The following is a 24,003-nucleotide window of genomic DNA, read 5'->3' on the forward strand; positions in this document are numbered from 1 at the left end:
TATTCCTTAATTTGATCGACTCAAATGTCTCTATGTTACAAATACAAGTGATTGACAGGGCTATAGTAGATGAAAGAGATTCAGATAGGCTTTCAAAGTTGCTACGTTTAGAGATGAAATGGATCTTCGTTCTTAATACCCGGAATCCCATTGGTTTAAACTCTATTTTTGATGTTAGCTGCTATGTCTAATTAGAACCTAAGATTTACTTTTAATAAAGAATAAGTTTTGTAATGATTATCTTTTTGGCCGCAATTTAGCATGAACTTCATTTAATATTTATATATATGCATATTTATGAAACGACATTTCTTTTTTAAATATATATTTATTGATATAATGAACAGCTGTATATTTATACATTTATTATTGGTCCACATACAATCGATCTGTATTATATTATGTATATACGTAATTAATTTTTAACCCTTATGGGTTTTAAACTAATATGAATTCTGCTAGAAGGAACTATATCTGTGATTTATTTCTCGTGTCTGTTTTTTTAAATGTTGGAATAGGGCGGAGTTTCAGCCTACTTCACTTCCCTTTACGTCATAACACTCATTCTATTTAAAGCCTTTTGTACTTATCAGTTTTTGCCTATGATTAAGTGCCTTAATGGGCACGAAACGCGTCAGGCGTTTATTGTTTTAAACACGAAGAAATAAATTTTGGATTTTAGCAGTCTTCACGTGTCCGGAGTGCTTGATGTTCCATATGCTAACCTCCACATCATTGCATTCAGTTTTTATTCACAATTTGTTTAGTGTCCCAACTTTTTTGGAATCCGGGTTGTACATGATATTGGCCAGCCCATTGCCATATGAACACTTACCAATTTCAAGGCCCAGAGTAAAAAGAACAAAAGAGTATCCAGAAAAGAAGAAAAAGTATCCAGCGACTGATAAATGGATGCAAATAGGCAGGCTCATACATCACTGGGATAATATCTTTAGAATTGTAGGTCTATTTCTTGTTCACATATATGGCAAACATGGTAACAGAGAGAGGCCAATTTTGATGTATAGTTTTAGGGGAAGTATGGTGGTAATTTGGTTGCACTGCAGCCTTGCAGTCCTGGTATCTTAGGTTCCATTTTAGCCAGGGCACTACCTGCAAGCAGTTTGTATATCGCTGAGACTGCCCATTGCCTCTCAAATACCTAAAACATACAGGCAGACAAATTGGCTTCTAATAGAAATGATGAACATTCTATTTGAAGTATTGAGGAATACAGTTATATCAGTACTACACAAAACATAAAAAGTATTTTATTTAGAAACAACTCATTATAAGCTTTAAAAAAAGGGAAATGTTGTAAGTCTTATTGTATAAACATAAAACCATAACACATACAGTCAGACCATGCACATTTTATTATAATCTTTCAAGATTTCAATAATTATTTCATAAGAAATTGTTACAAGAAGAGTGTGTTTTCTATAGAACCAATCACAGCCATTTACTCACTGGGATAATAGATAATGCAGGGTAGCTCTTTAGGTAAAGCCATGGAATATAGGTGTCAGGAAGAGTAGAGAAACAGCTGTCACAGCACAGCAACAAAAGAAACAATAGAAGACAAAAGATCTGTACATTTTACTTACTGGTCAAAAATACAGGTTCCAGGTTGAGCAGATGCAGACAGCAGCAATACAGGGCATATATAAAGGCTGTCTCTTCTCTTCTTTAGTGGCACTGACACTGCGATCCATTCACAATGGGAAAGGTAAGTCACAACCATCTAAATGTCCTGATAATCCTGTTGGTTTCTAATTACTATATAACATATATGTTATGAAAACTTTAAATGTGCAAATGATAGAACTGCACCCATTTATATTAAACAATTGCTTACAGAAATAATATTTTCATAGTGATGAAGATCGAGTTCCCATTGCTTTGATTTATAGATCAGAACAATATTTACATTTTTAAATATCTATACATAACTAAATCTTGTAAAATTGGGATTCCAGATCCAATGTGAATGGAGTATATACCATTTTTTAAAAGATGGTTTCTCTTTAATTTTCCTTAAAGAAACACTTCCTAAAAAAAACACTAGGGGGTTATGCATTAAAAGACTCTAAGTTTGCCCAGAAGCAGTAACCCATAGAAACCAATCAGCAGGAAGAATGTACTGATCACCTATTTATAAAGTAAACATCTTATTAGTTGCTATGGGTGACTGCTCCTAGGCAAACTTAGTGCATATGGGGATTGATATTCTTATATTATGCTGATTCATAAAAAACCTTCTTGAAGCAAATTTGTTTGCAAGTTTTGTCCTCTTACTGTTCTCTAAGCTGCATTTATGTTTTACATTCTGTTGTACAGCATTGTGTAGTATGCTGGCACATGATAAACACAGGTAAATTATATAGTAATTACACTTTTCATTTCCAGATAAGTAAAAAGATTTTAAATTAGAATGCTTTTTTTAGATCTTCTTCTACGAGGAAAGGAACTTCCAAGGCCGCCACTATGAGTGCGGCTCAGACTGTTCTGACATGTCCTCATACTTCAATCGCTGCAACTCCATCAGGGTAGAGGGTGGTAACTGGATCCTCTATGAGCACCCCAGTTACAGGGGACACCAGTATTACCTCTGGCAAGGAGAATACCCAGACTTTCAGAGATGGATGGGCTTCAATGACTCCATCAGATCCTGCCGCTTTATTCCCAATGTAAGTGTTTTCAAAGCTTTCCTAACTTTAATCTCTTTTTCCAGTTTGAGTGTAGCAATAGTAGAAAAGAATATTGTACTTAAAGAGCTAGTAGAATAAAATAGAACAAGACTGATTAATGAAAAGATTTAATGTTTCCGAGTTTGTGGCTTGTTCATTTATTTTTCATGTATTTATTTAAAGCACCATGGCCAATACAAAATGAGAATCTATGAAAGAGGAGACTACCAAGGGCAGATGATGGAGTTCTTTGATGACTGCCCCAATACTTATGATCGATTCCGTTTCCATGACATTCACTCCTGCAATGTGTTTGATGGCCACTGGATGTTCTATGAGGAACCCAACTACAGGGGACGTCAGTACTACCTGAGACCTGGACAATACAGGAGATACAGTGACTGGGGAGCCTCAAGTTCCAGAATTGGCTCATTCAGAAGAGTTTATCACAGATTTTAAATCATTCCGAAAAATTGCACACTAACTATGTTTATCTTCTAATAAAAGTGATAAATCCCTTACTCATATTTTTTGATTTGTCATTTGTACATGTAGTGCAGTTTTGGTCTCCAGAACAACAAAAAGAAAACTCAACAGAGTGTACAGAAGGGTACTAGAGTTAAAGTAGAGAATGGGTGTGAGTTATGTAGATAGACTGATCAAGCGGAGTTTATATACAGTGAAGAAGAGGTGATTTTGGTGGGATATGATCACTTTAAATCTCAACACCAAAAGAACAAAATTGAAAGCTTGGTGACTTAATTGAATTTAGCTTTAGCTATCACAAAATAAAACCATTAAATATATGTGTAGATTTCAAAACATTAAGAAAAGATGGGAAGGGTTAAATAGGTCTTGGCCCAAGTTAGAATCGTGTTGTACAAGGATGTGTGCTAGTAAGCATCTATTGCATAGTAATGAAATAGTGAAATCCAGATAGTTACTAATAAATGGGCTTTAGAGTCTGCTCAAGTTACCAAGATAGATGAACGAAACTGTCCCTTTTCTCTTCCTGCAAACGTTGTGAAGACACTGAAAAATTTGCACAATGGTGACATTGACTCTTATCTACCACATGAATTAGAGTCAATGGGTGTTTTGTGCTGATACAAAACACATGGTGGAAATCTGCACAAAATTGCTAATTTGCTGTGAATCTGTATCAGGGAAAAAAAATTCACTCACTCCTAGTTACAAACTTGAAACCATGGGGACCCAAGGGGCTACACACCACTGCACATGGCACATTATTATCATTTATGTAATTGGATTGGTTTCAAGAAAATGCTAATTTTGTTACGTGCCTATGTTGCACTTACTTTTTCATAATGTTTTTATTGTGTTTTGCTGGAAAGTCTTTCACTCTAGCACCATCTCAAATTCTACTGTACAGGCAGGATTTAACAGTCAAAAAATGTTTTCTGGACTTCCCGAGACAAAATGTGAAAACTCACTGCCTGCTCTGAAACTGATCATTAAATATACTGTATATACTCGAGTATAAGCCGATCCGAATACGGTATGATCCCTGCCTCAAGGCACTGTGTTATTTACCAGAGGATTAGACTCTGTTTGACATTTTATAAATGCAAATGGACCAAAGTTTATTGTTGCATCTGTTGCACACAGTGATACCTTTCTAAATCACATACTCTGATATTAACCCTGAGCTTTGAATTTTAATGTTTAATCTATGGGCATTTTATTGTATTGCCTCTTTCTATGACATTATACATTTTCCTAAACTTAACTTTAAAAGATTTGATCACATCTGTCTTGTTTGCCAGAACTACTCTGCTCTCTAGAACTTTATCCAATACTGTAGATCTCTGCTTAGAGATCTGTAAAATGGAATGTCCACATTCCTGTCTACTCCAAGTGCCCATTTATCCTCTTTTCTTTAATGTGTTCCTCTGGACCCACCACTGTCTGAATATTCTGATTATTTACTAACAGATCATATACTAACATTATTATTACAGAAAAAGAAACCCTTTTCCAGAATGCTTGGGAGCAAGGGTATTCCGGCTAAGGGGTCTTTCCATAATTTGGATCTCCATACCATAAGTCAAATCAATCAAATATTAATTAAAACCAAGAGGACTGTTTTGCCTGCAATAAGGATTAATTATATTTAGTTTGGATTTAGTACTAGGTACTGTTTTATTATTACACAGAAAAAGGAAATCAATTTTAAAAATTGGAATTATTTGTTTAAAATGGAGTTTATGGGAGACAGGCTTTCCATTATTCAGAGCTTTATGAAGAACGGGTTTCCGGATAAAGGATCCTATACCTGTACTGATATGCAAATGCACTTTTATCAGCAGTAAAATAAAACATTGGTTGCCATAACTGCCTTATTATTTGTATTCAAAAGTAAACTTATTCCTTTGAAAGTGACAAAGAAGAAGATATTTCTATAAAATGCTATGGCTTATTTGTTGGAATAAGGGCTCAAAAGGGGTTTTTTGCCTTCCTCTGGATCAACTTGTAGTTAGGTAGGTTAGGTATAGGCATTATGGTTGAACTTGATGGACGTATGTCTTTTTTCAACCCAACTTACTATGTTACTATGTTACTATGTTATTTAGATATGGGCTCCTATTCCTATAAAGGTGAAACATAGAAAGGGAGGCACGTCAGACATGAAATTGATGTCATTCTACTCCCTCCCTACAAGGTTATTTAATACTCTTTTCACAGGGTGGTATCTTGTTTACCACCCATAGTTATGCATCCTAAAATATGACCCATATGCAAATTTGATAGCAGTCCTGCAGGTGCCATGTGAGTAAAATCTCATCTTAAGTTTTCTATTTGACACTGTATTATAAAGGGCATATTTCCATGTTACAATTGTTCTTATGTAAAACCTACAGGCATTATTTTGTACTACATAAATCTAAATAGGAACTAGGTGATTTTGACAAGTCTAACTGCAGTAAAACTATTTTTGCGGTGAAGGTGGGGCCTTATGAAACTTCAACAGATGTGATAATATGATTATATAAAGAGTGATAACATTTGTGAAATTCAGAACATTTACCTGATATAAAAGTGTTGTGTGCAAATTTATCTCTATTAATCTTGACCCAGGACAACTAATAATTATCAATATTAACTGGAAACAAAAACACTGCTCTATAATTTGTAATGGACATATCAAGAAGTACAGCCCTGTGGGTATGAACTTACCACCCAAGGATAGTTATTTGTCTACATGAAAGGTGTCACTGGCCAGCCCTCTTTTTAAGTTCAGAATGTTTGGATTCACATTGGCATATGAACACTTACCAATATCAAGGCCCAGAACAAAAGTAACAAAAGAGTATCCAGAAAAGAAGAAAATGTATCCAGCTACTGATAAATGGATGCAGGGAGAAGACGCCAATAGAAAGGCTCATACATCACTGGGATAATATCTTTAGAATTGTAGGTCTATTTCTTGTTCACGTATATGGTAAACATGGTAAATGTCACAGAGATTGGCAAATTTTGATGTATAGTTTTAGGGGAAGTATGGCGGTTCTGGTATCTTGGGTTCAATTCTAGCCAGAGCACTACCTGCAAGGAGTTTGTATGTCCCACCCATTGATACTGCAGATTGCCTATCAAACACCTAAAACATACAGGTAAATTGACTTCTAATAGAAATAAAAATAGACTCTGTAATTGATGAACATTTTATGTATTAAGTATTAAAGAATGCAGTGTTATCAGTACTACACAAAACATAAAAAGATAAAAAGTATTTTATAATGCAGGGTAGCTCTTTAGGTAAAGCAATGGAATATAGGTGTCAGAAAGAACAGACAAACAGCTGTCACAGTGCAATAATAAAAGAAACAAAAGAAGACAAAAGATCTGTACATTTTACTTACTAGTCAAAAATACAGGTTCCAGGTTGAGCAGATGCAGACAGCAGCAATACAGGGCATATATAAAGGCTGCCTCTTCTCTCCTTTAGTGGCACTGACACTGTGATCCATTCACAATGGGAAAGGTAAGTCACAACCATCTAAATGTCCTGATAATCCTGTTGGTTTCTAATTACTATATAACATAAATGTTATGAAAACTTTAAATGTGCAAATGATAGAACTGCACCCATTTATTTAAAAAAATGCTTACAGAAATAATATTTTCATAGTGATGAAGATCGAGTTCCCATTGCTTTGATTTATAGATCAGAACAATATTTACATTTTTAAATATCTATACATAACTACATCTTGTAAAATTGGGATTCCAGATCCAACGTGAATGGAGTATATACCATTTTTTAAAAGATGGTTTCTCTTTAATTTTCCTTAAAGAAACACTTCCTAAAAAAAACACTAGGGGGTTATGCATTAAAAGACTCTAAGTTTGCCCAGAAGCAGTAACCCATAGCAACCAATCAGCAGGAAGAATGTACTGATCACCTATTTATAAAGTAAACATCTTATTAGTTGCTATGGGTGACTGCTCCTAGGCAAACTTAGTGCATATGGGGATTGATATTCTTATATTATGCTGATTCATAAAAAACCTTCTTGAAGCAAATTAAAATCCTAAGTGTTTGTTTGCAAGTTTTGTCCTCTTACTGTTCTCTAAGCTGCATTTATGTTTTACATTCTGTTGTACAGCATTGTGTAGTATGCTGGCACATGATAAACACAGGTAAATTATATTGTAATTACACTTTTCATTTCCAGATAAGTAAAAAGATTTTAAATTAGAATGCTTTTTTTAGATCTTCTTCTACGAGGAAAGGAACTTCCAAGGCCGCCACTATGAGTGCGGCTCAGACTGTTCTGACATGTCCTCATACTTCAATCGCTGCAACTCCATCAGGGTAGAGGGTGGTAACTGGATCCTCTATGAGCACCCCAGTTACAGGGGACACCAGTATTACCTCTGGCAAGGAGAATACCCAGACTTTCAGAGATGGATGGGCTTCAATGACTCCATCAGATCCTGCCGCTTTCTTCCCAATGTAAGTGTTTTCAAAGCTTTCCTAACATTAACCTCTTTTTCCAGTTTGAGTGTAGCAATAGTAGAAAAGAATATTGTACTTAAAGAGCTAGTAAAATAAAATAGAACAAGACTGATTAATGAAAAGATTTCATGTTTCCGAGTTTGTGGCTTGTTCATTTATTTTTCATGTATTTATTTAAAGCACCATGGCCAATACAAAATGAGAATCTATGAAAGAGGAGACTACCAAGGGCAGATGATGGAGTTCTTTGATGACTGCCCCAATACTTATGATCGATTCCGTTTCCATGACATTCACTCCTGCAATGTGTTTGATGGCCACTGGATGTTCTATGAGGAACCCAACTACAGGGGACGTCAGTACTACCTGAGACCTGGACAATACAGGAGATACAGTGACTGGGGAGCCTCAAATGCCAGAATTGGCTCATTCAGAAGAGTTTATCACAGATTTTAAATCATTTTTGTTTATCTTCTAATAAAAGTGATAAATCCCTTACTCATATTTTGTGATTTGTCATTTGTACATGTAGTGCAGTTTTGGTCTCCAGAACAACTAAAAGTAAAAGAAAACTCAACAGAGTGTACAGAAGGGTACTAGAGTTAAAGTAGAGAATGGGTGTGAGTTATGTAGATAGACTGATCAAGCTGAGTTTATATACAGTGAAGAAGAGGTGATTTTGGTGGGATATGATCACTTTATATCTCAACACCAAAAGAACAAAATTGATAGCTTGGTGACTAAATTGAATTTAGCTTTAGCTATCACAAAATAAAACCATTAAATATATGTGTAGATTTCAAAACATTAAGAAAAGATGGGAAGGGTTAAATAGGTCTTGGCCCAAGTTAGAATCATGTTGTACAAGCATGTGTGCTAGTAAGCATCTATTGCATAGTAATGAAATGGTGAAATCCAGATAGTTACTAATAAATGGGCTTTAGAGTCTGCTCAAGTTACCAAGATAGATGAACGAAACTGTCCCTTTTCTCTTCCTGCAAACGTTGTGAAGACACTGAAAAATTTGCACAATGGTGACATTGACTCTTATCTACCACATGAATTAGAGTCAATGGGTGTTTTGTGCTGAGTATTTTCTTGCACCAAATTCATTGGAGTCAATGGCTGTTGTTTCTAATGTTTTTTTTATATGTATTTATTTTTAAGATACAAAACACATGGTGGAAATCTGCACAAAGTTGCTAATTTGCTGTGAATCTGTATCAGGCAAAAAAAAATTCACTCTCCCCTAGTTACAAACTTGAAACCATGGGGACCCAAGGGGCTACACACCACTGCACATGGCACATTATTATCATTTATGTAATTGGATTGGTTTCAAGAAATGCTTATTTTGTTATGTGCCTATGTTGCACTTACTTTTCCATAATGTTTTTATTGTGTTTTGCTGGAAAGTCTTTCACTCTAGCACCATCTCAAATTCTACTGTAGAGGAAGGATTTAACAGTCAAAAAATGTTTTCTGGAGTTCCCGAGACAAAATGTGAAAACTCACTGCCTGCTCTCAGACTGATCATTAAATATATGATCCCTGCCTCAAGGCACTGTGTTATTTACCAGAGGATTAGACTCTGTTTAACATTTTATAAATGCAAATAAACCAAAGTTTATTGTTGCATCTGTTGCACACAGTGATACCTTTCTAAATCTAATCCTCTGATAGTAACCCTGAGCTTTGAATTTTAATGTTTAATCTATGGGCATTTTATTGTATTGCCTCTTTCTATGACATTTTACATTTTCCTAAACTTAAGTTTAAAAGATTTGATCACATCTGTCTTGTTTACCAGAACTACTCTGCTCTCTAGAACTTTATCCAATACTGTAGATCTCTGCTTAGAGATCTGTAAAATGTAATGTATGTATGTATAACTTTATTTATAAAGCGCCACAAGGGTACGCAGCGCTGTACAGTCTTACAGAATACAAAATTACACACAGGGAGGACAAGTGATATAATAAATAAATACAATAAATATATATGTATATATATATAAGTGCCATGTGGTATGAGACACAGTAGGAAGGAGGTCCCTGCCCCGTAGAGCTTACAATCTAAGTGGTTGGGTAACATACAGGCACAAATTGGAAGGTAAGAGTGCACTAGGTGTGGGCATTTGCCCTTAAGCGCAGGACTGGGCAAAATAATGTTTTAGTGCTCCAGAAGGTAACAGCTGAGCTTTTTCTTAAAGAGAGTGGGTGAGTGTTCCCTACAGACATAGGCGGAGGGTGACTTTTTTGTTTGGGGAGGCTAAATATGGGCCGTACACAGACTGACCTAAAGCTAATGTGAGACTTAGTGGATTCGCTGCTGGTGTAAAAAATTAACCTCCCAACTACCTCTTGCCATTCCCACTGACTCCCAGGGATACTGTGCAAAAGTGCAGGTGGGGGTGCTTTTTTTAACCCTAAAATGCTTAGGATGTAAAAGTATTCATACGTGCACTTCTGTTAGGGGTTCTCTATACATTTGTGTTTGTGATCAGTTAACCTTTAAATTAACTTTTAATATGATGTAGACATTGATATTCTGAGACAAGTTGCAATAGGTCCTCTTTTATTTTTAATGGTTTTTCGGTTATTTAGCTTATTGTTCAGCAGCTCTCCATTTGGTATTTCAGCAGCTATCTTGTTGCTAGGGTCTTATTTACCAGGTAGTGGTTTAAACAAGAGATGGGAATATGAATAGTTAAGGGGCCTGCATGGAAAAATAAAACTGTAGCTTCACAGAGCAATACTTTTTGGTCAGTGACCCTCATTTGAAAGCTGGAAATTATTCAAAAACTATAAAAAATTAACTAGGAAGACCAATTGCAAAGTTGCTAGGAATAGGCCATTCTATAACATACTACAAGTTAACTTAAAAGTGAACCTCACCTTTAGATGTGTTTAATTTAGCTTTATAGAGAGAGAGGCAGCAGGTACTTACATCCCATACACGTTATATACAGTGAGACGCAGTCTTTATATACAAACCCAGCACATTATATACAGTGAGACGCAGTCTTAAAATACAAAACCAGCACATTATATGCAGTGAGACGCAGTCTTTATATACAAAACCAGCACATTATATGCAGTGAGACGCAGTCTTTATATACAAAACCAGCACATTATATGCAGTGAGACGCAGTCTTTATATACAAAACCAGCACATTATATGCAGTGAGACGCAGTCTTTACATACAAAACCAGCACATTATATGCAGTGAGATGCAGTCTTTACATACAAAACCAGCACATTATATGCAGTGAGACACAGCCTTTACATACAAAACCAGCACATTATATGCCATGAGGAGCAGTCTTTATATACAAAATCAGCAAATTATATGCCATGAGGAGCAGTCTTTATATACAAAACCAGCACATTATATGCCATGAGAAGCAGTGGGTACTCATGGCAGATATTCAGGCCCTGGCACTATAACACTGGCACTGATTGGCTCCACTGTAACTAACTAGAAATGAAAAAAACAATGACAAAAGTAAAAGAAAAATAGAAAGTGCAAAAAACCATAACAAATATATAAAAGCACAATGAGCTTTGTTAGGGGGAAAAGTTAACTTACCCTCCATCTGTTAGGGTAAGGGATAGGGATATTATAGATATCAGGTGACAAAAAACTATTTAATTTCAGCTAGTGGGTCAGTCTTTATAACATATAAAGTATAGTACTTGTGTATAGTACCTGTGTATAGTGCCTGTCGGATTAAAACTGCAGCAAAAGTTCAAAGTTGGTTCTGGGGTAAAGTTTACATCCTGCAGATTCTTCTTTTTTTTGTCTTCAATTCTGCACTGCCTCCAGTTTGCAAAATCTCCCGATCCCTGTCTGCATCTGCGCCTTGATTGGTCAATTTTACTGCCTGTCAAGAAAGCTGTGCTCTGATTGGAGAATCCAGAAGAAGAAAGATCCAATCAGAGCACAGCTGATTTCTGCAAAACCCAGAGAAGATTTGCAGGACAGTGCAGGTTTTAAGGTGCCAAAGCAGGTTTGGGGAGGCTTAGCCTCCCCAAGCCTTATTGAAAATCCGCCTATGCCTACAGAGGAATTCAGGGATAGAGTTCCAGAGGTAAGGAGCAGTGAGATAGAAAGGTTTAAGATGAGAGAGCGCAATGGGTGTGGATGGTGTAAAAAGACAGAGGCTCTGAAAGGAGTGGAGGAGACAACCAGGAACATGCAGGGAGACCAGTGAAGAAATGTAGTGAGGAGCAGAGGAGTGAAGGGCTTTGAACGTTAGCAGAAGGATTTTGTAAGCTATCCTTTGCTTAACAGGCAGCCATGCAAGAGAGCTTAATTGAGGCTGAGCAGGTTCCCTCTTCAGAGAGAGCAGAAGGATCCTGGCAGCTGAGTTTAGAATTGATTGCAGGGGAGAGAGGTGGGAGTCTGGGAGGCCGGTTAACAGGAGATTGCAGTAATCTAAGCGGGAATGTCCACATTCCTGTCTGCTCCAAGTGCCCATTTATCCTCTTTTCTTTAAAGTGTTCCTCTAGACCCACCACTGTCTGTATATTCTGATTATTTACTAACAGATCATATATCAGATCATATACTAACATTATTATTACTACAGAAAAAGAAACCCTTTTCCAGAATGCTTGGGAGGAAGGGTATTCCGGCTAAGGGGTCTTTCCATAATTTGGATCTCCATACCATAAGTCAAATCAATCAAATATTAATTAAAACCAAGAGGACTGTTTTGCCTCCAATAAGGATTCATTATATCTTAGTTCGGATTTAGTACTAGATACTGTTTTATTATTACACAGAAAAAGGAAATCAATTTTAAAAATTGGAATTATTTGATTAAAATGGAGTTTATGGGAGACAGGCTTTCCATTATTCAGAGCTTTATGAAGAACGGGTTTCCGTATAAAGGATCCTATACCTGTACTAATATGCAAATGCACTTTTATCAGCAGTAAAAAAAAAACATTGCTTGCCATAACTGCCTTATGCATTATTTGTATTCAAAAGTAAACTTATTCCTTTGAAAGTAACAAAGAAGAAGATATTTCTATAAAATGCTATGGCTTATTTGTTGGAATAAGGGCTCAAAGCATTGTATTTAGATATGGGCTCCTATTCCTATAAAGGAGAAACATAGAAGGGAGGCACATCAGACATGAAATTGATGTCATTCTACTCCCTCCCTACAAGGTTATTTAATACTCTTTTCACAGGGTGGTATCTTGTTTACCACCCATAGTTATGCATCCTAAAATATGACCCATAAGTAAATTTGATAGCAGTCCTGCAGGTGCCATGTGAGTAAAATCTCATCTTAAGTTTTCTATTTGACACTGTATTATAAAGGGCATATTTCCATGTTACAATTGTTCTTATGTAAAACCTACAGGCATTATTTTGTACTACATAAATCTAAATAGGAACTAGGTGATTTTGACAAGTCTAACTGCAGTAAAACTATTTTTGCGGTGAAGGTGGGGCCTTATGAAACTTCAACAGATGAGATAATTTAATTATATAAAAAATGATAACATTTGTAAAATTCAGAACATTTACCTGATATAAAAGTGTTGTGTGCAAATTTATCTCTGTTAATCTTGACCCAGGACAACTAATAATTATCAATATTAACTGGAAACAAAAACACTGCTCTATAATTTGTAATGGACATATCAAGAAGTACAACAGCCCTGTGGGTATGAACTTACCACCCAAGGATAGTTATTTGTCTACATGAAAGGTGTCACTGGCCAGCCCTCTTTTTAAGTTCAGAATGTTTGGATTCACATTGGCATATGAACACTTACCAATATCAAGGCCCAGAGCAAAAGTAACAAAAGAGTATCCAGAAAAGAAGAAAATGTATCCAGCTACTGATAAATGGATGCAGGGAGAAGATGCCAATAGAAAGGCTCATACATCACTGGGACAATATCTTTAGAATTGTAGGTCTATTTCTTGTTCATGTATATGGTAAACATGGTAAATGTCACAGAGATTGGCAAATTTTGATGTATAGTGTTAGGGGAAGTATGGTGGTTCTGGTATCTTAGATTCAATTCTAGCCAGGGCACTACCTACAAGGAGTTTGTATGTCCCACCCATTGATACTGCAGATTGCCTATCAAACACCTAAAACATACAGACAGGTAATGGCAATGGAATATAGGTGTCAGAAAGAACAGAGAAACAGCTGTCACGGTGCAATAATAAAAGAAACAATAGAAGACAAAAGATCTGTACATTTTACTTACTAGTCAAAAATACAGGTTCCAGGTTGAGCAGATGCAGACAGCAGCAATACAGGGCATATATAAAGGCTGCCTCTTCTCTCCTTTAGTGGCACTGACACTGTGATCCATTCACAATGGGAAAGGTAAGTCACAACCATCTAAATGTCCTGATAATCCTGTTGGTTGCTAATTACTATATAACATATATGTTATGAAAACTTTAAATGTGCAAATGATAGAACTGCACCCATTTATATTAAACAAATACTTACAGAAATACTATTTTTATAGTGATGAAGATTGAGTTCCCATTGCTTTGATTTATATATCTGAACAATATTTACTTACTTAAATATCAATACATAACTACATCTTGTAAAATTGAGGTTTCAGCTCCAACATTAAGAGAGTATAGACCATTTTGAAAAAGATGATTTTTCTTAAATTTACCTTAAAGGACCATTGAACAATCCAGTTAAGGATTAAAAATGACACTAGGTGGTTATGCATTAAAAGACACTAATTTTGCCCAGGAGCAGTAACCCATAGCAACCAATCAGCAGGAATAATTTAACTAACCTTGTTTATAGAATAAACATCTTATTGGTTGCTATGGGTGACTGCTCCTAGGCAAATTTAGTGCCTTTTATTGCACATGGGGGTTGATATTCTTATTTTATGCTGATTCATGAAAAGCCTTCTTGAAGTAAATTACACTACTAAGTGTCTGTTTGCAAGTTTAGTCCTCTTACTGTTCTCTAAGCTGCATTTATATTTTACATTCTGTTGTACAACATTGTGTAGTATGTTGGCACATTATAAACACAGGTAAATAATATAGTAATTACACTTTTCATTTCCAGATATGTAAAAAGATTTTAAATTAGAATGCTTTTTTTAGATCTTCTTCTACGAGGAAAGGAACTTCCAAGGTCGCCACTATGAGTGCGGCTCAGACTGTTCTGACCTGTCCTCATACTTCAATCGCTGCAACTCCATCAGGGTAGAGGGTGGTAACTGGATCCTCTATGAGAACCCCAGTTACAGGGGAAACCAGTATTACCTCTGGCAAGGAGAATACCCAGACTTTCAGAGATGGATGGGCTTCAATGATTCCATCAGGTCCTGTCGTTTTCTTCCCAATGTAAGTGTTTTCAAAGCTTTCCTAACATTAACCTCTTCTTCCAGTTTGAGTGTAGCAATAGTAGAAAAGAATATTGTACTTAAAGAGCTAGTAAAATAAAATAGAACAAGACTGATTAATGAAAAGATTTCATGTTTCCGAGTTTGTGGCTTGTTCAATATTTTTCATGTATTTATTTAAAGCACCATGGACAATACAAAATGAGAATCTATGAAAGGGGAGACTACCAAGGGCAGATGATGGAGTTCTTTGATGACTGCCCCAATACTTATGATCGATTCCGTTTCCATGACATTCACTCCTGCAATGTGTTTGATGGCCACTGGATGTTCTATGAGGAACCCAACTACAGGGGACGTCAGTACTACCTGAGACCTGGACAATACAGGAGATACAGTGACTGGGGAGCCTCAAGCGCCAGAATTGGTTCATTCAGAAGAGTTTATCACAGATTTTAAATCATTTTGAAACATTGCACACCAACTATGTTTATGTTTTAATAAAAGTGATAAATCCCTTACTATTCTTTTTGTAATTGTTATTTCTACATGTAGTGCAGTTTTGGTCTCCGGAACAACAAAAAGAAATAGAAAACTCAACAGAGTCTACCGAAGGGTATTAAAGTTAAAGTAGAGAATGGGTGTGAGTTATGTAGATAGACTGATCAAGCTGAGTTTATATACAGCAAAGAAGAGGTGATTTTGGTGGGATATAATCACTTTACATCACAACACAAAAAGAACAAAATTGATAGCTTGGTGACTTAATTGAATTTAGCTCTACCTATCACAAAATAAAAACATTAAATATATGTGTGGATTTCAAAACATTGAAAAAAGATGGGAAAGGTTAAATAGGCCTTTGCCAAAGTTAGAATCATGTTGTACAAGGATGTGTGCTAGTAAGCATCTATTACATAGTAATGAAATGGTGAAATCCAGATAGTTGCTATTGAATGGGCTTTAGAGTCTTCTCAAGTTACCAAGAAAGATTAGCTCAACTGTTCCTTTTCTCTTCCTGCAAACTTTGTAAAGATGCTGAAAAATTCCCAGAATGGTGACATTGACTCTTGTATACCACATGCATTAGAGTGAATGGGTGTTTTGTGCTGCATATTTTCTCACACCAAATAATTGGAGTCAATGGCTTTTATTTCAAATTTTTTCCCTATCGAACAAAAAAATATTTATATTTTGTGAAGCTAGAAAACACATTGTGAAAATCTGCTGAACACAGAGGTACCTTTCTTAATCACATCCTCTGATAGTAAACCCTGAGCTTTGAATTTTAATGTTTAATCTATGGGCATTTTATTGTATTACCTCTTTCTGTGACATTTTCCTAAATTTAACTTTAAAGGGTTTGATCACATCTGCCTTGTTTGCCAGAACTACTCTGATCTCAAGAGCTTTATACAATACTGTAGATCTCTGCTTAGAGATCTGTAAAATGTAATGTCCACATTCCTGTCTACTCCAAGTGCCCATTTCTATAAAACCTTTTCCCCTGTTTTCTTTAAAGGAGAAGGAAAGGCTAATAAAGAGTTAATCTCAAGCTGCAGGCATACCTTCAGTTGTCTCAATAGTGCCCTTAAGTCTCCCCATATTTCACCTGTTCAGATGATCAGAAGCCAAACAGGAAGAAAAAACACTGAGCTGTGTTAAGAAAGTTCCCATAATGCCTCACTCCTGCACCGAGACCCAGACCAGTGTACATGCTCAGTTAGTTAGACTATGAGGAAGCTTCCTGCTGATTGGCTCAGATCCACATTCCTAAGGGGGGGTGAGTTCTTAGCATTCTTGAGGGAGGGGGAGCAGGAGAGGCAAAACAAGAAACAAGAAATCCTGTATCTTTTGAAAGAGAACCCAGTGCAGTATTTCTGTGAGTGCTTATGGCTGTATTTACATAGACCTTTCTGATAAAGCTTACTTAGTTTTTACCTTTCTTTCTCCTTTAATGTCTTCCTCTAGACCTATCACTGTGCTTATATTCAGATCATATACTAACAGATTATATATCAGATCATATACTAACATTATTATTATTACTAAAATGCAAATGCACTTATTTTAGCAGTAAAATAAAACATTGGTTGCCATAACTGCCTTATATATTATTTGTATTGAAAAGTAAACATATTCCTTTAAATATGACAAAGAAAAAGATATTTCTGTAAAATGTTATGGCTTATTTGTTGGAATGATGGCTCAAAGGATAGTATTTAGATATGGGCTCCTACTCCTATGAAATTGAAACATAGAAGAGAGGCACATCTGACATGAAATTGGTGTCATTCTACTCCCTCCCTACAAGGTTATTAAACACAGATCAAAATACGCTTCTTATTGAAATCAATAATAATCTGATGATGGCAATTCCTGATAGTGGGAACCCCATGATATGTCCAATACAGAGGGTGATGTTACCTTTAAACAAGCTATGAAGGACCTAAATGAACTTTTAACTGAAAGTCAGGATGTAACATCAACTGTCAAACCCAAAGGCGTTTTTATGCCTCCCCAAAATTCTAGTTCTACAGTCACTATTTTTGGTTAACTGGTAATGAGGGACTTCTTACACTTACCTAATAGTGGTTACTCTAACCTGAGTGCCGATGAAAAATCAGCCATCAAACAAATTCAAACTTGGGGTGATGTGGTGGTAAAACCCTCTGACAAGGGTGACAATGTAGTGATTTGGCCTAAAATTATGTCTAAAATGGAGGCACTTAAACAACTCACTGATGTGAAATTTTATAGCAAGTTGCACCATGACCCAAATAATGCATTCCAGGAGGAATATAATGGTATCACAGAGGATGGATATCAGACTGGTTTGTTAACCAAAACTGAACGTAAGGCATTAATCAATATTTATTCCAGAACGCCCACTTTGCACATGCTGCTCAAGGTCCACAAAAATATTGCCAAATCCCCAGGAGGCCGATTGTCTCCGGTAATGGTAATATATGTGAACAAGCGAGTGTATATATTGATAAAAAGTTACAATCTTTTGTCTGCAACCTTCCTTCATATATACGCAATACAGGTGATCTTTTGTCCAAGGTTACAGGGATGAAATTACTTGCTGCTACAATTTCAGTATGCTGTGATGTAGAACACTTGTATTCAGCATAAATTCAGTCTGAAAGCAGTATGATTCTTTCTGGAGACAGAGACTGATTTGGATCATGAGTATATTGATTTCGTGATATCGCTAATACAGGTTTGCCTCACTCATAATTTTTTTCATTTTTAACAATAAATCCTATCTTCAATAGAGAAGAGTTGCGAAGGAGGCAGCCTTCGCTCCCACATATGCAAATGTATTCTTGGGTTGGTGGGAGGCAAATTGGGTCTTTACTGATGAAACCACAAAATATACAAGATATATAGTGGATTGGTTCCGTTATATCGGTATGACCTGCTGTTTTTGTGTATGGGGACCCCTGAAAGGTTAGAAATTTTTTTGTCGGTACGTAACGATAATGATCTTAACATCAGATTTCCCTCGGTATTACAACAGATGGTGATATAGTCACTGACATATAGAAAACCCACTGCCACCAATTCAATTCTCTATTATGAAAGTCATCATCACACTCCTACTAAAAAAGCTATCCCCTTTGGGGAGTCTGTAAGTGTGAAACATAATTGTTCGGAACATACTACTTTTGTGAAACGGGCCAAAGAACTTAAAATTAGGCTCTTACAAAGGGGTTACTGTAGAAGAGTGATTAAAACCTTTTACCATAAGGCTGCCAATCTGTCACGGATTACAGATAAAAACTAAAAACACACAAACATCTGATAGTTACATTCGGTTTATCAGTACTTACAATAATCAATGGCCCTCAATCACTGCCATTTTGAGGAAACATTGGCATGTATTGGGGACAGATGTGATACTGAGAAAATATGTGGGGGAATACCCATGCACGTGCTGTAGAAGATCTCCCAATCTTCATGATAAACTCGTCTCAAGTCATTTTCAATCCATCACTTATAATGGTGAGAACAGACAAAAAGGCACATTTATGTGTGGAAATTGCAAAGCGTGCAAATACATGTACAATCTCAAATCAATAGAGGATAGGTTCAATAGAAAACATTATATTAATGATTTCTTTAACAGACTGAAGGTGTATTTGATTACATGTCCGTGTGGCAAAGTCTATGTAGGCAAAATGCTCGGATGTTGAAAAACAGACTCTTAGAGCATGTCAGAAATGTAGAATCATCCCCTCAGGATGCACTGAAGAAGAATAAATTAACCCCCATTGTTAGGCACTTTCTGGAATATCATGGGGGTAGTAGGAAGGGGTTAAAAATTTCAGGTCTATGTCTGATCAATCTGGGAATAAAAGTTGGTAATGTGGATAAAGTCCTAATGCGAAAGGAAAATGAGTGGATTTTTTTAATGAATTCACGTCTTCCCAAGGGGCTTAATGAAAGTGTATTGTCATAAGTATTTTTCTTGATAAATCAACTGTCCTATTCAGGTGTTATTTTTGTAAACCTATAACCTTTGCTCTTTCTTTCTTCCCCCTTTTCTTTTTGTAATTATAAATTATTTAAGGCACCCCAGTTCTAATTTGAATCAGCCTTTAAATTCTATCTAAGAGTGCATGTGGGTGGGACTAAAAAAAAGTTGTCATTTAGCATATTTATAAACCTATTAGCTTTTTCTGCCCCCCATTAATTGACACAATGTCTGCATAATTAAAGTCCCCTATAATAACAACTTGACCTAGTTGTGAAGCCTCCTCTATTTGCACTAGTAGCTGGGCCTCATCCTTCAGTGAGAAGACACCAATAGGCAGACTCATACATCACTGGGATAATATCTTTAGAATTGTAGGTCTATTTCTTGTTCACATATATGTTAAACATGGTAAATGTCACAGAGATAGGCGGATTTTGATGTATAGTTTTAGGGGAAGTATGGTGGCAATTTGGTAAGCACTGTAGCCTTGTAGTCCTGGTAGGGAGGTAGGTAGGTAGGTAAGAAAATAATCTGTGTAATTGTTAAACATTCTATGTGAAGTATGAAAGAACAGTTATATCAGTACTACACAAAACATAAAAAGTATTTTATTTACAAACAACTAATTATAAGCATCACAAAAATGGAAATGTTGTAAGTCTTATCTTAAAAACATAAAAACTATACTAAAACACACACAGTCGGACCAAGCACATTTTATTAAAATCCTTCAAAATTTCACACGAAATGGTTCCAAGGAGAGTGTGTTTTCTATAGAACCAATCACAGCCATTTATTCACTGAGATAATACATAATGCAGGGTATCACTTTAAGTAAAGCAATAGAATATAGGTGTCAAAAAAAGAGTAGAGAAACAGCTGTCACAGTGCAACAACAATAGAAACAAAAGAAGACAAAAGATCTGTACATTTTACTTACTAGTCAAAAATACAGGTTCCAGGTTGAGCAGATGCAGACAGCAGCAATACAGGGCATATATAAAGGCTGTCTCTTCTCTCCTTTAGTGGCACTGACACTGCGATCCATTCACAATGGGAAAGGTAAGTCAGAACCCTCTAAATGTCCTGATAATCCTGTTGGTTTCTAAATACTATATACCATAAATGTTCTGAAAACTTTAAATGTGCAAATGGTAGAACTGCACCCATTTATATTTAACAGAAACCTACAGAAATCATATTTTTACAGTGATGTAGGATTGAATTCCCATTGCTTTGTTTTATAGATCTGAACAATATTTACATTTTTAAATATCTATACATAACTACATCTTGTAAAATTGGGGTTCCAGCTCCAACGTGAAGGGAGTATGTACCATTTTTAAAAAGATGGTTTATCTTTAATTAATAAAGGAATATTGAACAATCCAGTTAACGATGTAAAAAAACACTAGGGGATTATGAATTAAAAGACACTAAGTTTGCCCAGGAGCAGTAACCCATAGCAACCAATCAGCAGGAAGAATTTACTGATCACTTAAAGTAAACATCTTATTGGTTGCTAGGGTTGACAGTTTTGTCCTCTTACTGTTCTCTAAGATGCATTTATGTTTTCAATTCTATTGTACAACATTGTGTAGTATGCTGGCACATTATAAACACAGGTAAATAATATAGTAATTACACTTTTCATTTCCAGATATGTAAAAAGACTTGAAATTAGAATGCTTTTTTTTAGATCTTCTTCTACGAGGAAAGGAACTTCCAAGGCCGCCACTATGATTGCGGCTCAGACTGTTCTGACCTGTCCTCATACTTCAATCGCTGCAACTCCATCAGGGTAGAGGGTGGTAACTGGATCCTCTATGAGCACCCCAGTTACAGGGGACACCAGTATTACCTCTGGCAAGGAGAATACCCAGACTTTCAGAGATGGATGGGCTTCAATGATTCCATCAGGTCCTGTCGCTTTATTCCCAATGTAAGTGTTTGCAAAGCTTTCCTAACTTTAACCTCTTTTTCTAGTGTAGTAATAGTAGAAAATAATATTGTACTAAAAGAGCTAGTAAAATAAAAGAGAACAAGACTGATTAATGAAAAGATTTCATGTTTCCGAGTCTGTGGCTTGTTCATTTTCATTTATTTTCCATGTATTTATTTAAAGTACCATGGCCAATATAAAATGAGAATCTATGAAAGAGGAGACTACCAAGGGCAGATGATGGAGTTCTTTGATGACTGCCCCAATACTTATGATCGATTCCGTTTCCATGACATTCACTCCTGCAATGTGTTTGATGGCCACTGGATGTTCTATGAGGAACCCAACTACAGGGGACGTCAGTACTACCTGAGACCTGGACAATACAGGAGATACAGTGACTGGGGAGCCTCAGGCGCCAGAATTGGATCATTCAGAAGAGTTCATCACAGATTTTAAATCAGTTTGAACATTACAGAAAAAATATGTTTATGTTCCAATAAAAGTGACAAATTCCTCATTACTATTTTATGTAATTATTATTCGTACATGTAGTGCAGCTTTGGTATCCAATACCAAAAAAAAAACCATGGGATTAAAAGAGTGTACAGAAGACTATTAAAGTTTATTTAGAGAATGGGTATCAATTATGTAAAAACACAAACACAGCATTGTAGTGACGGTAAAAAATGCAGTAGGAAATAAAGAGAGGGTTTGTGTAAACATTCTGATCCTCAAAGCTTGCCAAGTACAGGTTGGCATATGTAGGTGCCACATTACTTCCCATTGCTGTCCCCCAGCATTACATATATTATAAGTCACCAAACAGAAAATAATTGTCATGTAATACAATTTTCAATAAATCAAGCAGAAACCTTTGTTCAGCATTATAGTATTTGGTGCTCTTGAGTGAATTCATAACCACTTGGATCCCCATGTTGTGGGATATGGAAGTGTACAGGCTCCCCAAATCTAGGCTCACTAGGTAGAACTCTAGGTAAAGAGATATTACCTAGTAGATTCAATAGTTGCATATTATAATAAGTGGTTGTAGGACCTTATCAAGGTAATTTGCTAGTGGGGGAAAAAATCAACTCAGTTCCCGCTACTATTGGCCTCCCCAGTGGATGAGATGGGTCTTTGTGAATTTTAGGTAGAATTTAAAATACTGGTGTAATTTAAAATACTGGTGTTCTTTTATCAAAAAATTTGAAGTATCCTTATCAAAAACACCCTGATCAGAGGCCTGTTTGACAATTTGTGCTATGCGGTTTTTAACTTCATATAAAGGGTTCCTGGTAGCCATAGGTGGAGGGTGACTTTTTTGTTTGGGGAGGCTAAATATGGGCCGTACACAGACTGACCTACAGCTAATGTGAGACTTAGTGGATTCGCTGCTGGTGTAAAAAATTAACCTCCCAACTACCTCTTGCCATTCCCACTGACTCCCAGGGATTCTGTGCAAAAGTGCAGGTGGGGGTGCTTTTTTTAACCCTAAAATGCTTAGGATGTAAAAGCATTCATACGTGCACTTCTGTTAGGGGTTCTCTATACATTTGTGTTTGTGATCAGTTAGCTTCAAGGGGTAGTTAACCTTTAAATTAACTTTTAATATGATGTAGACATTGATATTCTGAGACAAGTTGCAATAGGTCCTCTTTTATTTTTTATTTATTTTTTTTAAAGGTAAATTTTTATTAACAACAGACAGACAATTGTGCCAAACATTAGTAGTGTACATTTCCCAATAGTTTAAATTGGTTATACAGAGCTGCAAGACATACTACATAGAGATGTAAATTCACTTTGCATATAAGACTTGTTGTATAGAGTTAGTCCAACCCTGCCTCAATCCACGGGTTCCAGATCAGGTCAAACTTAGCCTGTGTTCCCCTTGCTTCTGAGGTAAGTTTAATTAGTGGGATTGCTTGGTTTACCAACTGTTTCCATGTTTTTATGGATGGTGGTCATGCTCCCATCCAATGCATGGCGATGTTTTTCCTAGCATAAAAAAGAAGGGTTCGGTACCGATTTCTGGCATAACTGCTTGGAATAATGTCTTCTAGTATTCCAAAAAGGCATATGGAGGGTGAGGTGACATGGGGAAAGTCCAGGTTATCAGCTAGATTTTTTAAGATTTTATACCAGTACCTGGCAATGTCCTCTTTTATTTTTAATGGTTTTTCGGTTATTTAGCTTATTGTTCAGCAGCTCTCCATTTGGTATTTCAGCAGCTATCTGGTTGCTAGGGTCTTATTTACCAGGTAGTGGTTTAAACAAGAGATGGGAATATGAATAGTTAAGGGGCCTGCATGGAAAAATAAAACTGTAGCTTCACAGAGCAATACTTTTTGGTCAGGCCCGGATTTGTGGCGAGGCCACAAAGGCCCGGGCCTAGGGCGGCAAACATTTAGGGGCGGCATGCCGCCCCGCCGCACCGAAGTTCTGCTCCCATACGGAGCAGCGGGGACCTCTCCCCGCTGCTCCGTATGTGTTCATATCAGCGCCCGCAAAAATGCGCATGCGTGCGCTG

General features: G+C 36.3%; 4 protein-coding genes across 4 annotated transcripts; all 4 read left to right on the top strand.

The window, feature by feature from the left end:
* The first annotated feature begins 1,648 nt into the window (after positions 1-1,648).
* Positions 1,649-3,215, top strand: crygdl.30 (crystallin gamma D like gene 30). Its single transcript, XM_004910968.4, has 3 exons — positions 1,649-1,729; positions 2,448-2,690; positions 2,874-3,215. Exons 1-3 carry the CDS (start codon positions 1,721-1,723, stop codon positions 3,147-3,149), a joined length of 528 nt encoding a protein of 175 aa, XP_004911025.1. The 5' UTR covers positions 1,649-1,720; the 3' UTR covers positions 3,150-3,215.
* A 3,446-nt stretch (positions 3,216-6,661) lies between these two features.
* Positions 6,662-8,172, top strand: LOC116406504 (gamma-crystallin-1-like). The gene is made up of 3 exons (XM_031905554.1): positions 6,662-6,696; positions 7,429-7,671; positions 7,855-8,172. Exons 1-3 carry the CDS (start codon positions 6,688-6,690, stop codon positions 8,128-8,130), a joined length of 528 nt encoding a protein of 175 aa, XP_031761414.1. The 5' UTR covers positions 6,662-6,687; the 3' UTR covers positions 8,131-8,172.
* A 5,834-nt stretch (positions 8,173-14,006) lies between these two features.
* Positions 14,007-15,566, top strand: LOC116412095 (gamma-crystallin-1-like). The gene is made up of 3 exons (XM_031905608.1): positions 14,007-14,042; positions 14,801-15,043; positions 15,226-15,566. The coding sequence occupies exons 1-3, from the start codon at positions 14,034-14,036 to the stop codon at positions 15,499-15,501; spliced, it is 528 nt and encodes a 175-aa protein (XP_031761468.1). The 5' UTR covers positions 14,007-14,033; the 3' UTR covers positions 15,502-15,566.
* A 5,003-nt stretch (positions 15,567-20,569) lies between these two features.
* crygdl.31 (crystallin gamma D like gene 31) lies at positions 20,570-21,993 on the top strand. The gene is made up of 3 exons (XM_002939781.3): positions 20,570-20,590; positions 21,228-21,470; positions 21,654-21,993. The coding sequence occupies exons 1-3, from the start codon at positions 20,582-20,584 to the stop codon at positions 21,927-21,929; spliced, it is 528 nt and encodes a 175-aa protein (XP_002939827.2). The 5' UTR covers positions 20,570-20,581; the 3' UTR covers positions 21,930-21,993.
* Positions 21,994-24,003: the final 2,010 nt, after the last annotated feature.

This window comes from Xenopus tropicalis, chromosome 1 (assembly GCF_000004195.4).
Source record: "Xenopus tropicalis strain Nigerian chromosome 1, UCB_Xtro_10.0, whole genome shotgun sequence".
In the NCBI taxonomy this organism is placed as follows: Eukaryota; Metazoa; Chordata; class Amphibia; order Anura; family Pipidae; genus Xenopus; species Xenopus tropicalis.